This window comes from Triturus cristatus, chromosome 4_1 (genome assembly GCF_964204655.1).
Source record: "Triturus cristatus chromosome 4_1, aTriCri1.1, whole genome shotgun sequence".
NCBI lineage: Eukaryota > Metazoa > Chordata > Amphibia > Caudata > Salamandridae > Triturus > Triturus cristatus.
Window position 1 is genome coordinate 304,734,158 of NC_140585.1, and position 17,006 is coordinate 304,751,163.

The window sequence follows — 17,006 nt, forward strand, 5'->3', positions numbered from 1 at the left end:
TAGCGAAGGGAAATACCCACTCCAACGAGTCGAAGGCTTTGGCCGCATCCAATAAGAAGGCCGCTGCTTCTAACTCTGGGTTTAGTACATGCAGGAGTACAAATGTTATGGAAAGTCGATCTTTCCGGGATAAATCCCGATTGATCGGGAAGAACAATGTTGGGCATTAATGGCGTCAGTCTGATGGCTAGCACCTTAGCCAGTATTCCCATCTATTCTGCGCTTTGTCGGGCTTGAGTAACATTATTGGTCGCGCTTCTCTTAGAGTTGGGGGGAGAATTTGTTTCTCATGGGCGTGAGCATACATGGCCACAAGATGCGGGCTGAGCAGGTTGCTATAAGTTTTGTAGAACTCATTGGTGAGCCCATCTGGGCCTAGTGCTTTACCGTTCGGTAGCGATCTGATGGCCTCCTGAACCTCCGGAACCTTTATCGGATGAGCCAGACATTCATGTTGGCCATCCGATAGCCACGCCAGGGCTATATACTCCAAATACTCCGCAAGCTCAGTATGTCTGTGTCCCCTGCCAATGTGTACAGATTACTGTATGCAGCCACGAATGTGATGGTAATCCCCTCATTATCAAAGTGCGTCATTCCTTTGTCATCAGTAAGGGGCGTTACTGTATGTTGCGTGCTTCTAGTTCGGATTTTCTGGGCTAAGGTGTGCCCTGACCTACTGCCCTCTCCATAAGCCCTCGCAGTGTGCCTCTTCGCTAAGTATTTGAATTTGTCCCCCACAAAGTCGTTGTAGAGTGTAAGCGGTTCCTTAATTCTTCCTAGGACGTCGGTGTGGGGCGTGTGTTCATATTCTGTCTCCAGCTTTTTGATGGTTGCCTTTATACTCTGCAGTTTGGAACATATATCTTTCAGTATCCCTGCGCTGGTGCTTATACATATCCCGCGGATGGTGGCCTTGAAGGCCTCCCACACTATGCACAGATTGTCAACCGACCCCACATTTATCTGAAAGTACTCCTCCACTGACCTCCATATAGTGTCATTGTACACAGGGTCCAACAGAGACCTGGCGTTGCAACGCCATGTGCATCGTGGTGGAGTGTAGGTGGGTTTGCCTACCACTAAAAGCACTGGCTTGTGGTCGGAGAGTGTCCTCAGGAGGTGTCTGACGTCTGTCACCCAGCCATTGACGTGTGTAGTGGCAAGCCAATAGTCCAGCCTAGACTAACTGGCATGCAACGTCGACGTGTATGTGCCCTCCCTAGTGCCTGGGTGGCTGAGTCGCCACCTATCTACCAAGTTGAATTCATCCATACATGCCAGCATTTCCTTAGTAGCCCGCCTGTGCTGTTCTATCGCATTCGGCGATCTGTCTTGCTCCGCGTTGAGTGTAATGTTTAAGCCACCACCCCAGATTAGATTTGTGTATGACAGGTCTCTTAGCTTGTTATGAATGGCAGTGTAAAACCCGGGGTCGTCTGTGTTTGGTCCATATGTGTTGATCAGCCCAATTCTAAAGCCCCTTAGAACGCCTGTGAGGATTACACATCTACCCTGATCGTTCCTTTACACCGTGTCCAGTTGAAATTGTACTCCTTTCTTGATCATAATAATGACACCCCGCGAATATGTGGAGTATGAGGACGCGGCTGTCAGCTCCGCCCTGCCCCGACCCATTGTCTTGTCAGTATGTGTGGTGAGGTGCGTCTCCTGGAGCATTGCTACCTCTATGTGGTGTCTGTTAAGAAATGCACATGACGGGCCTGTCTGGGATTGTTCAGCCCCTGGACAATCCATGTTAAGCATGTTAGTAGTCTACATCTGTTTGGCTCCGACATATTACATTGTAACAGGCATATTTGTACAACTTTAAAGTAGACACTCTTGCAATACCTATGCTGCATGACTCATGAACAGAGAAAAAACGTTGACATCCAAAGTGAACAATACCCCCCTACCCCCACTCCTGCATGGGGGACATCCCTTTTACTTGATAAACCTGTACTTTCCGAGCAACGCCTAGTACGTTCTCGGCAGTATTATTAACCAAATGTATAACAGTTCGGGGCTTAACCATTTCGGGGGCACGCCAGCAACCCATCTTACACCCCGGTTGGCAAGGGGGTGGGCCGTGAGCGCCATGTTACCGTTACTACCAATAAGCTGTGTGAGCAGTCAATAGAATATGCAAAAGGTGTGTGGGCGTTGGGGCATCCTGTCACGTGGCAAGCGACTCACCAGGTCAGCTGAGGTCCCATGTGCTGTCCCGTTAGCCGTCTGGATCAGTCTACATCCCGAGTTGATGGTCCTGCCTGTCGCCCTTCAGCAGCAAGTCAGTGTAGGCCATAGCTGCCTTAGGTGCACTGAAGATCTTATCCTTGCCTCTGTGCGTTATCTTGATGCGAGCAGGGTATAACATGGCATGTTTGATGCCCGCCTTCTGTAGACGATTTTTCACCTGCTGGTATTCACGTCGAGCCGACTGTACTGCCATGGTGAAGTCCAGAAAAAAAGCAACTTGTTGCCTTGATGGGTGATGGTCCCTTTTTCCCTCGCCAGGCGTAGTATTGTGTTGCGGTCTCTGTAATTTAGTAGCCTAGCCACGATGGGGTGCGGTTGTGCCCCTGGCGGAGGCCGAGGGTGCGGTGAGCTCTTTCAACTATCATCATGGGGGAGAGTTCTTCTGCTCCGAAAAAGTCTTTCAACAGAGTCTCAACATATTGTTCCATACGCACCGTGTTCGTCGACTCTGGCACCCCTGTGATGCAGACATTGTTGCCCCGGGACAGCGCTTCTTGACCTGTATTATGGCCAGCACTTTCTCCATATGGAGGCTTTTGTTCTGCAACTCTTGCGCTACATCTTCCGTGGACGCAATAAGGGTTTCCATTTCAGTGATCCTGCTCGCTTGTTGATCTAGTTTGGCCATCATGTTGTCTATGCGGAGGTTGAGGTGATCTATTTTACCATCTATGCTCAGCAAACTTTGGTGCACGGTCGCCAGCGTGGTCGCGAGTGCATCTAGGCTTGTGCCCTGTTCCGCCATGGTTGGAGCAGTCGTGTGGGTGGTTTTCCTTGCCTCGAAAGTTAATTTCGGCTGGGCTTTGTCCGTCCTCCCCATTCGGCCAGATCGCTGCCCACTGCTGTGCAGCCGACCGCTTCCCTAGGTCCAGGGCTATACTGTGTGTTTGAGCCAACTGGTGAGGTCTTAGCTCCTCGCTGAAATCTAGCCCAGACCATCCCTATCCCACGCCGCCTCGGCCCAGGAATGTCTTGTCGCGGTGTAGGATTCGACTCCCGCAGGTCAGCCGCGATGGAGTGCGCCGTGAGGGCACTGGTTGTTTGTTGTTCCGTTCCGTCAAGCCCGTCTCAGCAATCCAGAGTGTGCCAGGTTATTCAGCCCAGGCGGCGGTGCGACCGTGCAAGCAGTAATCGTGTGGTGACACTGCCCCACAGCGCTGTCGGCGGACTGGAGATTACCAGGCAGAGGCCGCCTGTGGAGCGTACTCGGTGTTCTCTCAGTGCCACTCAGGCCGCTCGTGGGCCACTTTGTCAGCGGCGCGCCTCGTGAACCAACTGTCCCCCCTCCGCCGCAGATAACTGTAGGAATGGGAAGAGTGTGTGGTCCAATTTGCGTCAGTTTCCGTCAGCTGATGCTGGTGGGCGATTTTGCGTGTCTCCCAGAATGGACCTGGGGAAGGTGCCGGGCGGTCGCGTTGCAGACTCCCACTGTTTGCTGACCACCGGCCCCGGCGTCTTAGTCTTGGCGATTTGGTCGAGAAATGTGCGTCTGGCTGGCCTCTGACGCCCAAAGCAGTACAGGAAAGGCTGATAGGGGTTTACATTCAGGGCCCCAGCCTGCTGTTAAAATGGTGCTTCCCTGTTGCAAACTCATGGGCCGTCCGCAGCCAGGCCCGATAGCGACTTCGCACCCAGCACTCAACTAGGCGCTCACACCCGCTAGAAGGCAGGAGTCGATCCACACTGCTCAAATGGTAAAGGTGGAGTTACAATGCTCTGTTAATCACGGCCACGCAGATCCAGCTTCGTCCACAGCTGCGCACTTGGGAGAGGACTTCCTGCTGAGTGCCGCTTATCAGCTCATTAGGCTCTGCAGGCAGTGGCAGGTGTGGTAACGGAGCCACCCGGCCCGTTCCAGCACGCCGTTCACGCATCCACGCACCCGGAGGGCGGGCACGCCCGACGGTATAAATAAAGGGGCGCGAGACCGCTCGAGGTCTTCGGCCCACACAGTAACCCCTGCTGTCGTGTCCTTATTTGTCCCATGCCCCTAGGCCTCCCCTACCCCCCACGTGCCACCGAAGAACACTACATTGGCGACGAGGGCGGAGCCTACCCGCGCCTCGCCTCTCCGGCACTAACAACTTGCCTGGGGGGATGCCCGGCGCTCTCCGCAGAGGCGGAACGTGGAGGACCTCGCCGCGCGCGTCCTCGCGCTGGAGGGCAGCTGGCGCTCTGCAGGTGAGCTCGTGGCTGGCTCTGGCTCTGCCGGGGAAGGCCCCGAAGGCAGTGTGCAGCAGAGGCGTCCTCAGCGGTGCCTGAGGGGGAGTGATACTACTGAAGCCCATCTCAGAGAGAAAAAAAAAAACACAGGAAACCGGCAGGTCTCGCCTACGCGCAGCATCCAAGGGGGAGAGAGACTAATAAAGCACATCACAAGAAAAAAATACCCGGCAGGTCTCGCCTACGCGCAGCATCCAAAGCAGCGCAGGTCTCGCCCACGCGCAGCACCAGCAGCAGCAGAGGTCTCGCCTGGACACCTGCCACGCAGCGACGGTCTGGGGGCGCGAGCAGTGAAGGGTGACGAACATGACGACCCCGGCCCCCAGCGGAAGTGGCACGGCGCAGCAGCCTCCGCCGGCAGCCGCCGCGCAGCCCGCGGCCGCCGCGCCTGGACACAGCGCGGTGGCCCCGCTGCCGCCATTCAGCGGATTGTCGGACCCCTCCACGGCGGCAGTGCGGTGGCGGTCATGGATCGGACGGCTGGAGCACTATTTTGTCGGAGTGCGGGAGACGGACAACACGGTCAAACGATCTCTCCTCATGTGCTACGGGGGTGAAGAGCTGTACGACCTCTTCGAAACTCTGCCGGACCGGGGGAACGACGACGACTATGCGGGCGCCATAAGGGCCCTGAACCGCCATTTTGATCCCCAAACGAGCCCCGATTTCGAGTGGTTTAAGCTTCGCCAGGCGCGACAGGAAGAAAACGAAAGCATTGACGTCTTCTATGCACGCCTGCGGAAACTCTCGCTGTCCTGTGTGCTGCCAGACCAGAGGGCAGAGATTCGGGCTCAACTCATACAAGGGTGCAGGTCGGTCCCGTTGCGACGTCTCATCCTGCGGGAGCCAGGTATCACCCTTGAAAACATCCTGGTCCTAGGCCGGTCTCACAAGCTGTCCAATGCTCGGGCGGATGCGATGGAGGCGGCCCTCAATCGGCCGGCGACTGCCCCGAAACCGCCAGTGGTCAAGGAAGAGAGAGTGGACGCGCTGCAGAAGCGACCGAATCAACAGCGAGGAGCCGCGAGAGCTCCACAGGGCAGCACGTGCGGCAACTGCGGCCTGGGTCACCCACCTGACGGCCGGTGCGTCGCGATGGGACAGACATGCCTGAAGTGTGGCCGAGCGAACCACTTTGCGAAGGTCTGCAGAGGTGGCCGAAGGGGGCGCGGTGGTGCTTCCGGCCCACGGGGGGCAACGGCGCGTGTACACCAACTGACCGCGGAGGAATCCGCCGCCCTGCGTGAAAACTCCAAGCCAGAGTTCGATGAAGAGGGAGAAGAAGAGGAAGTCTTCTTCGTGTCGTTCGTAGGCCGAGAAGGCACGAGGAGAAGACCGCCGCCCATGTGTGACATCATGGTGGCCGGGTCCCCGGTGAGTGCTCTCATTGACACGGGGGCGTCGGTGAACGTCATGGACAGTTGCCAGTATGAGAGGTTGTCGCCACGCCCACCCCTGAGACCCTCCAAAGCCCAAATTTTCACGTACGACAGTGACCGGCCACTGTCTCTGCGAGGGGTGATCGACGTTGAAGTCGTCAGCGAAGGCCGGAAGTTGGCCACGACATTCCACGTGGCGGAAGGCAAGAGGGGCACCCTGCTGAGCTGCCACACCGCCGAAGATCTGGCGCTGGTATTCTTCGCAAATCAGGTGCACGATCTGCATGCAAGGGAGATACTGAAGGACTTTCCGATGCTGTTTCAAGGTCTAGGATGCCTACGCGGAAAGCAGTTCAGACTACACGTGGACCCGACGGTCCGGCCCATGGCGCTGCGTCACCGGAGAATACCATTCCTCCTGCGCCCACAGGTAGAAGAGGAGTTGCAAAAATTGGAAGACTTGGGGGTGATTGAGAAAGTATTGGGTCCGACCCCGTGGGTGTCCCCCCTGGTCGTGGCGCCCAAACCCAAGCAGCCCGGCGCCATCCGACTGTGTGTAGACATGCGCCTCCCAAACAAGGCAGTCAAGCGCGAAAGACACCTCACGCCCACCATGGACGATATTGTGGCCGACCTCAACGGCGCACAGTGGTTCACAAAATTGGACCTCAACGCGGGGTACCACCAGCTTGAGCTCCACCCCGACAGCCGCAACATTACCACCTTCTCCACCCACGTTGGCCTGCGGAGGTATAAGCGGCTGAGCTTCGGAATCTCGTCAGCGGCCGAAGTTTTCCAAAACGCCATACGGGAGACTCTCTCGGGTCTCCAGGGAGTCATCAACCTAAGTGACGACATTCTAGTGTTCTCACGAACTCTGGAAGAACACCATCGACATCTGCGTGACACGCTGCAGCGGCTGGCGGATAGTGGACTCACCCTTCACGAGGCCAAGTGCTCCTTCTACCAGGAGTCGGTCGAATTCTTCGGCTACATCTTCTCGAGGGAAGGCCTGAGAGTGGATCCGAAGAAAGCGGTAGCGATCCGCGCTGCCCCGAGGCCCACATCTGCCACCGAGGTCAGGAGCTTCCTGGGGATGGCAACCTACTGCGGGCGGTTCATTCCCAATCTGGCGTCCCTGTCGGAGCCGCTCCGGCTTCTCACGAAGAGTGGTCATCCGTGGACCTGGACGGCCAAGGAAGATATGGCGTTCCAAGCGGTCAAGGACGCGCTGATCGATGACAAGGTGATGGCGTACTTCAGGCCCCACCGGCGGACAGAGGTGGTGGTGGACGCGAGCCCCGTGGGGCTGGGCGCAGTCCTGATGCAGGAGACGGAGGCGAAAGAATGGGTCCCGACCGCGTATGCCAGCAGGGCTCTGACGGCTACGGAGATGAGGTACGCGCAGATCGAGCGGGAGGCGCTGGCCATCAAGTGGGCCTGCCAACATTTCCATCTCTACCTGTATGGGCACGACTTTCGGGTGGTCACCGACCACAAGCCCCTGGTTCCGCTCTTCGCTGGCACGGCGAGGCTAGGGCCCCCGAGGATCGAGAGATGGGCGGTCCAGTTACAAGCGTACCAATTTGAGGTCGTGTTCCGACCCGGGGCCAGCAACCCAGCGGACTTCCTGTCCCGCCACCCGGAGCCGGTGCGCCCTGATCAGGCGGAGGAGGCGGAGACGGAGGAGTTCGTCCGACTAGTGTCGCAAGCTGCATGCCCGGTGGCACTCACGTTGGAAGACATCGGCAAAGCCACGGAACTGGACGACTGCCTCGTGAAGGTGAAGCGCACGCTGGCGACCCACCACTGGCGGAACTTCCTGGATGGAGTGCAGGCCCTCACCGAAGAGGAGAAAGTGTATCGACAGCAGGTGTGGAACGCGCGGAGTGAACTCAGCGAGGGGCCGCACGGGGTGGTCCTGAGAGGAGCAACCCTCGTCATTCCGATGAGTCTCCAAGGAGAGGTGGTCAGGTTGGCACATCAAGGGCATCAAGGCATCTCCAAGACCAAGGCAAGGCTGCGGAGCAAGGTGTGGTTCCCGCGGATGGACGCGCTGGTTGAGGAAGCCATCCGCAGCTGTCACTCGTGCAACATCACGGGGGGGGAACCGACGCCTCACCCAGTGATCACGGAGGAACCCTGTCTGGAACCCTGGTCCAAGCTGAGTATAGACTTTGGTTCGTTCCCGGATGGGCGACACACCTTAGTGGTGGTGGACTCACACTCCAAGTTCCCGGTGGTGGAAGTAGTGTCATCGACGGCGTTCAGCCAGGTGCGAGCGGCGCTAGATCGCATATTTGCCATGATGGGCCTGCCTGAGGAAGTCCGATCGGACAACGGGCCCCCGTTCCAAGGGCGAGAGTTCCAGGAATACCTTGCGGCTCGAGGGGTCAGACACAGGAAGATTACCCCGCAGTGGCCCCAGGCGAATGGGGAAGTGGAGCGTTTCATGCGCACGATGAACCGGGCGCTGAGAATTGGAGTCGAGCAAGGAGAAGATGCGGATCAGTGCCTCTCGCAGTTCCTAAGTGCCTACCGGCGGACCCCCCACTGTACAACCAGGTGTGCGCCAGCGCACCTTCTGTTCAAGAAGGCCCCCAGGGACAATATCCCGGCGAGTCATGTGTGGCTGCCCACGCCGCTAGACCAAGAGGCGGCGCAAGGAAGAAGGCGGACCTCCAACGAGAAAGCCAGTCTGAAGAGGAGAGCCCGGGGGAGGAGTCTCCAGGTGGGAGACAGGGTCATCCTGAAGGACCGGTACCCGAATTGGAAGTATCGTACCCCATTCGAACCGGAGGTGTGGGAAGTGACCGGAGTGCGGGGCACCATGGTGTCCGCCAGGAGAGGGACGCGGACGGTAACGCGAAATGCGTCTTGGTTCAAACGAATAACATCTGGCGTCCCCGAGACCGACCAGGAGGAGGAAGAGTTTGAGGCCCCGGAGGGGGGCGGCTCACCAGGATTGCCGGCTAGCCCGTCACAGAACGCACCCCCACTGCCCGGGGCGAACGAGAGAGAAGGCGGGGCCCCCGCCGAGGCCGAGGCGCCCAATGGCCGAGGAGATGTTCCACGGAGTCGGCCGTATGGACTTCGGCCAAACCCGGCCCCTAGTAAGAGACTGAGAGACTTTGCGTGGTGTGCGCAAGAACTGAACTGTCCAGCGAGAAATGATCTCTGTATCTGAAAGATTGGAGGGATGTGGTAACGGAGCCACCCGGCCCGTTCCAGCACGCCGTTCACGCATCCACGCACCCGGAGGGCGGGCACGCCCGACGGTATAAATAAAGGGGCGCGAGACCGCTCGAGGTCTTCGGCCCACACAGTAACCCCTGCTGTCGTGTCCTTATTTGTCCCATGCCCCTAGGCCTCCCCTACCCCCCACGTGCCACCGAAGAACACTACAGCAGGGATCCGAGTCCCGTCAGTGCCGTACAGGTTAAGGCATGCAGGAGTCGACAACTAAAGGTTCAGATGGGCCGTCGCCGGTGTTCCCAGTACCGCCCCGGTGAGTAAAGCGCTCCGGCTGCCCAAGGGGCCTCAACTCGCAACCAGGACGTAGCGGTGAGCGCAGCTCTCAGTGTTGGGGCCTGGCAGCATGAGGCGCGCCTAAGTCAGTGCAGCCCACTCGGCAGTGTCACAGTCGCGGCCGCGATGGCGCCCCACAGTCACAGGCCCATCGCACAGCACAGTAGAGTGTTCCGCACCAACGGCCTGCCGCTATCCTCACTGGGCTCACCTGCGGGCAGTGAGGCTACCACTGGTCCCCGCTGACTCAATCCTCTCACTCGCTGGTCTTACCGCGAGACGGCCGCCATTGGCCCGGTCATCTTGACGAGGATACAGTTAGCAGCAGCAGCGTGGGCTCTCCGATGGCACTTTAAGGCTGCTACGCGTGTCCTCAGCGTTTACGGAGGCTTATCTCCCAGTATCACGGCGTTATGATGGCAGTTGTGCAGGATGATGGCGGATATTGTACTCACGGCCGGCTGAGCTGAACTACAGTTCGGCCATCTTGCCGTGGGCCCTCTAGGACCCCCCAGACTAGCCAAGTTAGCTATGGTGGTATTTCACCAATAAGAGGGGGACCATTCAAAGACTGGGCCGTTCATTTCCTTTCTTGATCCCACTGGCCTTAACTCAGTTGAACTCTTCAACCCTACTATGGCCCTGATTACAAGTTGTGGGGAATAAGGTAGGGTATTTATGACATAGGTAAAAACCAATAATATTACTGTGTTGTGAAATATTTCCAGGATATGGCAATACCTCTTATTCCAAGTATTGAACTTTCAAATGAGGCATAACAGGCAGTATCATATTTAACACACCGAATTCCACGTGCTTTGCCTTTTTGTCTTGGCCTCTTCTCCTACTAACTTTCAGCAGGTTTTAATTGTTGGAACTTATCGGGATAAAACTGCGAGGAGGTGGTATTCATCACGCAAATCATAATTCCAATCTCTGAGCAAACCGGTTTGATTTGTGAAGCATAAGAATAAATGGAATGAGGTAACAAAGCCAAACATGTGCATAATGAACAGTGAAATGCATTAATAGATACAGTGTGTTAATTATCAGTTGTTGATTAAGTGTATGCAACCTTTTCTCACACTTACCTTCAATGGGGGAGAAGTCCACGGTCAAAGGAGGCTGATGAGAAACACAGAGGAATACATCACTGCTCCTGTCATGGCTCACGTTATCTGTTCATCAACAAAAGATCTTGTTTACTGTTATACAATCTGTCTTGGCCTAAGTGCTTCCAATAAAATGTACTTCTTGAAAGCGTGCTCCTTCTAGCCAGACATACATTAGCAACCAGGAACAGCAAACAGAGTTTACTTTGTAACCACTGTGAGGACAAAGAGCAGCTTGAGGAAATGAGGCAAAAAACCACTGCTTTGTCTCTTCTAGTCACAGTCCAAACTTTATGGGTGTCAGCCATGTCCGGAAAACAGGAAACCTTTTTAGCCCTTGGCTCAACTGGAAATCCCTTTTGTCTCTTTCTCCTGATTTGAGTGCTGTGCTGCTTCTAATTACGTCCCTCTTCTATCTCTCTGTACATTATGTTTTGTTTTCTTGCTATGCTTGTGGGTGCTATAGAGAAATCATACCTCTGTACACACACCAAGAAACCAGATTGGTTAGTTGGGATGAGCCTTGGCAAGAAGGGAACCTATCCTGTAGATTTGTGCTCTCTAGGAGTGCTGACTGGGACACATAGGTCTCAGTGTTCCTTTATTGCCTTTTAGAAGCATACGGTTCTGTAGATTGCATGGATCCACCTTGTGATATATATTCCTTTTATCCTATATAAATCCCAGTGAGATAATTGGGTATGCTGGACACTCCCTGAGAATGTTTTCTTGGCACACGGATCACATGTTTTTGTTACATGGAGGGTGTAGTATCTCGCTGTTGTGTTAATACTATTCCTATGTTACCTGGTTCCTAGCTGCTCAGCCAGTGTGAGTGTTCCGTGTGGAATGTTGGTGTGATGTGGAATGTTGGTGTGATGGACGTGAGTGGAATGTTTGGGTGCCTGGTGTGAGTGTTGACAGTTGAAGTTGGGTTGAGCAGCAGGGAGGCTGCTCCTGGTGGGGCTGCTCTACAGGCTCTACAAAACTTGTGATTACAACTTAATAAATCTACTTGAATCTACACCTTGGCCACGGACCTCATTACTTCAGAGGGCAGACCCGGTCTTCTGGCTTTCCGGGGTTGGCAAGTTGGGTGCCACTGGATTGGGGAAACAAACACACTAAAAGGGGAGCCCCAATCAACAAGAGGGTTCACTGTATACCTTATTCTATCCAATGAAATCACTTGTCTCACTAGGTCTTTTTGAAATACTTGATACCATCCAGCCAAATTCAACCCACTCCTTACCTAGTCAATGTGGAATTTATGGAAAAGCTCACATGCTGCACGTGTTTTATAATCCATACCCATCAAAGACACAAGGAGACCATTCTTTAAAAAAATCTGAAACTTTAAAATGCTGAATATACCAACATGTATATAACGTTCCTAATGCACTAGACACACATATATTCCAATTCAATCCAAATTGTTGATGACTTAAGAACCATCTTACAAACATGCTGTTCATTTGTAATTGTGGTGATCGCTTGTTAAAAAAAAAACTCATTAAACTCTGAGAATGAAAGAATATTCCAATTCAATCTACTCTTCTGAACTCTGATATCTAAAATATCTCATATTCTTTCAACCACAATCCTTACGTTAGCTACCCCAGCAATCTGATCACATGCAAAACAAAAGCAGAATTCCCTCCTTCACAATGTTACAGTGATAGGTACAGTGGGTTAAAAATATGTCAAAGCATCTTTTATGTGTTCCTTTTAGGTATGTGGCACCTTCAGCATGACATAATATTCATATATCCTTCTATAGAAGACATATGATTATAGCACAATTCTGAGAGAGTGGTCTCTACAATACACAACATATACATGTTTGTTACAAATAGGTAAGGAAATGAGCAGTAGAAAGCAGGCCCATGTCCCCAAGTGGATGAACGTTTACAAAGTCTTTCACCACACCACATGAAAGTGCTCACTCACACTTTCAACAGCTCATCCACCTTATGACAAAAATCCCTCCCTAATCCTGTGACTGAACAATCTAGAATAGCCTCACCTAATGCTGAACCTTTCAATGTTTCTGGCATACGAGAGGGTAACCTTTATATTTATTAGGTTTTGACCCATACGCAATGTAGACCCTTGTGACTATCTCACAGTTACATTTAGTGTATATATTATATTAGAGAGTGTGTGTGTGTGAGTGTGTGTGAGTGTGAGTGTGAGTGTGAGTGTGAGTGTATGTATATCTAAATACACATTTTATCTACACTTCAGCTCCAGGGGTTGGGGTCCCTGAGGCCTAATTAGGCTCAGGGAGGGGAGGGGGTCACGTGGCCTCTTTCCCTTTAATAATTACTGGGCCACAGGGTATGGGGTCCTAGGGGCCCCTAAATGCTCAGGAGGGGATCACGCTGCCCCCCTCCCTGAGAAACCCCAACTCCTGGGGCCGAAATTTAAATAAAATTGAAGGTGGGCCACGTGGCGCACCTACCTTTATTAATTACTTGGCTGAACACCCCTCCCTTTATTACATGCTGGGCCCCAGGGTATGGGATCTCCTAGCCTAATAAAGCTCATGGACCTCCCCTTCTTAATTAGCTTTGGCCCCGGGGTCTGGGGTCCCTGGAGCCTGATAAGTCTTGGGGAGGGAGGCAGGGCAGCCCCCTCCCCTTATAAACAAAGAAAAGCCCCTGGCTGATGGGGTCCCCGGGGCCTAAGAAGGCTTGGGGAGGTGGGGGGGCATACGTCCCCTCCACTTTTGAAATTATATTCGGCCACAGGGATGGGGCTCCGGTGTCTAATAAAGCTCGGAGAGGGCCAAGCGGTCTTGTTCCCCTTTTGTATTGTACGTAGACCCAATAAGGGTTAGGGGGAGTGCTGCATTCCCTCCTTCCCTGTTCATTTCTACTTGTATTATGCTCCAGAGGATAGGGTCTCCGGGGCCTTACAAAGCTTGGGGGGGGGGCACACGGCACCCTCCCCTTTTCATTGGAACTGGCCCTGGGGGATGGGATCCCCGGAAGCAGTTATGGGTTGGGGAGTAGGCTGGATGCCCCCTCCTTAATATATTTGTTTTGGCCCCAGGGATGGAGTTTCTGGGGTTTGAAGCCCAACCCAACACTGTGCATGCCAAAGGCTGTGAACTGTGTGTGGTTGGCAGCCTGCTGGGCATTTGGCCACAGGGCCTGGTGGCAGCCAAGCCCTGTTGTCCACCCCCTGCTGCGCACGGCCAAAGGCTGTGCGCAGCATGGAGTCGGCTGCCTGCAGGGATTTGCAAGCAGGGCCTGGCTGCCAGACTAACTCTCCGCCACACACGACCAAAGGCTGCAAGACTAACCACCGGCCGTGCGCAGCATGGAATTGGCTGTCTCTGGGTGGGTTGGAGATATATATCTTTAGATAAATATGCCACCCATTTACATAGGTAGCCCTTAAAACAGGTCTCAGGCCTGCCACTCCAGAGCCTGTGTGTGTAGTTTAAACTGCCATTGCGAACTGGCAAAATAAACATTTTGCCAGGCCCAAACCTTCCTTCTTAATACATATCAATTACCCAAGGGTAGGCCCTGGACAGCCCAGAAGGCAGGCTGCAATGTACTTAAAGAGTAGGACATGTACTTTAAAAATGTTACTTGTCCTGATAGTTAAACTCTTAAATTCATTTTTCACTACTGCAAGGCCTATCTCTCTCATACGATAACATTGGAGTTGACTTATTACATTTCATAAGTTTAATTTCCACATAGGAAAAGATAACCAGTTCATATTTGGTGTCTCTCTATAATCCCAACTTAAAAGCCTTAGCCATTTGGTACCTGCAGCCTATCTCTGGGTGACATGAATGGGTGTTCGGGGAGAGTTGGGCTTTGTGTATTCCTCCTAGACAGCCACACATAATGGTAGCTTAGGTTTATTCTTTAAAGAATCATGACGGTTCTACTGATTGGATTTTTGTCATTTTGGTCTGGTTTCATTTATTAAATTAAACTCTATTTTCTAAGCTGGTGTGGGATCTTTTTGTGTGGTGTTTTTACTGTTTTACTGTTTGAAGTGTTGCACAAATACTTCATATATCGCCTCTATCCTACGCCTGGCTGCTCTGTGCCAACCTGCCATGAGGTGAGCACAGGTGGTTGCTGTTTGAACAGGGCTTACACCCCAGTCAACCAGTAACCCAATTTCTAACAATGCCCTACCATGGACAGTCTTAGCCTGTATCAAACCCCTAACAGTTAGTGAACCTACAATGAGAAATTAAGTGGCTATAAGTAGAAAAATGGGTACTGTAAACAGTGTTTACTATATGGAGAGGGTTTACTCTGTATCACACTGTTTGCAGACAGTACAACTCTCATGAGAATAACACTACAGAGCATTAAAAAGTATCTACTAAGAGCAGTGTACGCTATATGCAAAACGTCTCCAAAGAGAGAATATTCACTTAAAATAACCAAGGTCTAAATAAGCTAAAAATTATACTACCTACAACCTTCATACTGTGATGAAACCTTTAGCGATAAACCATCTTCTGAAGCAAAACAAGCACATGTACATAGGTTAGTACCTGGTGCACACAGTCTTCTATGTTATGTAGAAAATGTCATGCTAAGACAATTCTGCCTAATGATTCATGGCTGCTTACAATACTTAGTATGTAGTACGTAGAATCTTTGCCCTATTGGACACTTTTTCTGCAAAGCCAAACAACTTGTGTAGAACATGCCGAACACAAGACGTCAACTTTCCCCTGCACAGAGTTACTCTTCAATACAAAGATTTAGAACGTGTTTAATACCTCTACACACTTATGATGCATTTGGAGCTCATGCATTTTGTAGACACTTACACCCATTAGTTGGTCACAAGCTGTACAAAATTAGGTAGATAAGTAATAAGGGAGTTACCCACCACTATGTAAACTATAAAACCAGCTAACACACTCTTTGGATGATGTCATAAATGTCATAGAACTTGTAATGAGTGATGTGAGGTCAGCAGTACATGGTGGGGCGCAAGTTATAGTTATCTCTGCTAACTATAACTGGTGAATTTTTGTGTTTTTTTAGTTCAAACCGTTAATGTTGTCACTGACATATTCACTTAACTATAACGTCACTTTAACCTTTGTTTCTTTCACTGAATTTCTAAATTTCTTTTGTTGTTGTTTTTTAAACAGAACCAGATTTTATTTTTATACCTGGTTGAGTCAGTTAATTACTACTATTTTTTTTAGCACAAAGTAATATTTTATTACAATACATATAGGCAACTCCCAGCCAAGGACATGCTACGCAGGGTATTGGCCATAGGGCCTGGACAGGCTCTGCAGCAAACACCCCCCCAACACCTCACAGGCAGCCAACAACAACTATGTGCATGGGGGATGGTTGGCCACAGGGTTTGGCTTGCAGCCAGGCCCTGTGGGCCAACCCCCAGCAGACTGCCAGCCCCCATGCTGCGCACAGTCTTTGGACATGCTCAGGAGGGGGTTGGCCACATGACTTGGCCTGCCGCCAGGCCTTGTGGCCAAACCCCCAGCAGGGTGTCAACCATATGCCACGCACAGCCTTTAGTGTATACAACATAGGGTTGGCCTTCAGGTCCCAGAGATTGCATTGCCCAAGGCCAAAACATGTATATTAAGAGGAGGGGGTGTGCAGCCCCCCGAGCATTAATTTGCTCCAGGGATCCCATCCCTGCGGGTGAATTCCAATAAAAAGGGGAGGGGGTAGCGGGTCCCTCTCCCCCAGACTTAATAGGCTCTGGGAACTCCATCCCTCGGAGCAAAATACAATGAAACAGAGGAGGGGGGAGTGCAGCCCCTCCACCCCAGCCTTCTTGGGCCTCGGGACCTCTTTCCCCGGGGCCAAAGCCCCCCTTCCCGAGCCCAAATAGACCCCGGGGACCCCATCCCGTAGGGCCAAATCCAATAAAAAAGGGGAGTAGGACCCCAGTAGGCCTTAGGGACCAAATATGGAAAACAGGGAGGGGGCCCTGTGACACCTCCCTTTCCCAGACGTCTTTTAGGCCTTGGGACCCCAACCCTCGGAGCTGTCCGTTTCTTAAAAGGAAAGCGGGCCTCGGGACCCTATTCCCCAAGCCTTACTAGGGTGTGGTTTTTTTTTTAATAGGAGAGGAGGGTCGCGCTGCCCCCCTACCCAAGACTCTTTAGGCCCTGATAGCCTTATGCCCCAAGGCAGTCTGCTTTTTTTAAAAGGGGAGGGAGGGTGCACGGCACCCCTCCCCGAGCCTCTTTTGGCTCCGGGGACCCTATCCCCCCGGGGCCTCCACTATTTATAAGTGGGTGCCCTGGTGCCAAAGGCCGTGCATGGCAGATGGTTAGGAATAGGGCCTGCATGTATGAGTATATATAAGGTGAGGATGCGTGTTCTAGGTTATTCAAACAAAATATAAACTATACAAAAAAGCTAATTGATACCTTAACTAGGCTAACAACTTCATTTATTTGCAGTTTTCGTGACAAGTGTCACTTCTTCAGGCAGGCTCGAAATTAAGCTTTTCTAAGCTA

General features: G+C 52.6%; 1 protein-coding gene across 5 annotated transcripts in view; it reads right to left on the bottom strand.

The window, feature by feature from the left end:
• Nucleotides 1-17,006, bottom strand: part of HDHD5 (haloacid dehalogenase like hydrolase domain containing 5) — a 179,336-nt gene that overhangs the window by 68,130 nt on the left and 94,200 nt on the right. For all 5 annotated transcript variants that reach the window (XR_014981216.1, XR_014981217.1, XM_085652187.1 and 2 more), the window contains one exon: nucleotides 10,484-10,517. Coding sequence is in view for 3 of the 5 variants with exons in the window: in XM_085652187.1 (XP_085508313.1) it covers nucleotides 10,484-10,517 (34 nt within the window). In the remaining 2 variants the exon portion in view is untranslated. The remainder of the gene's footprint in view (nucleotides 1-10,483; nucleotides 10,518-17,006) is intronic.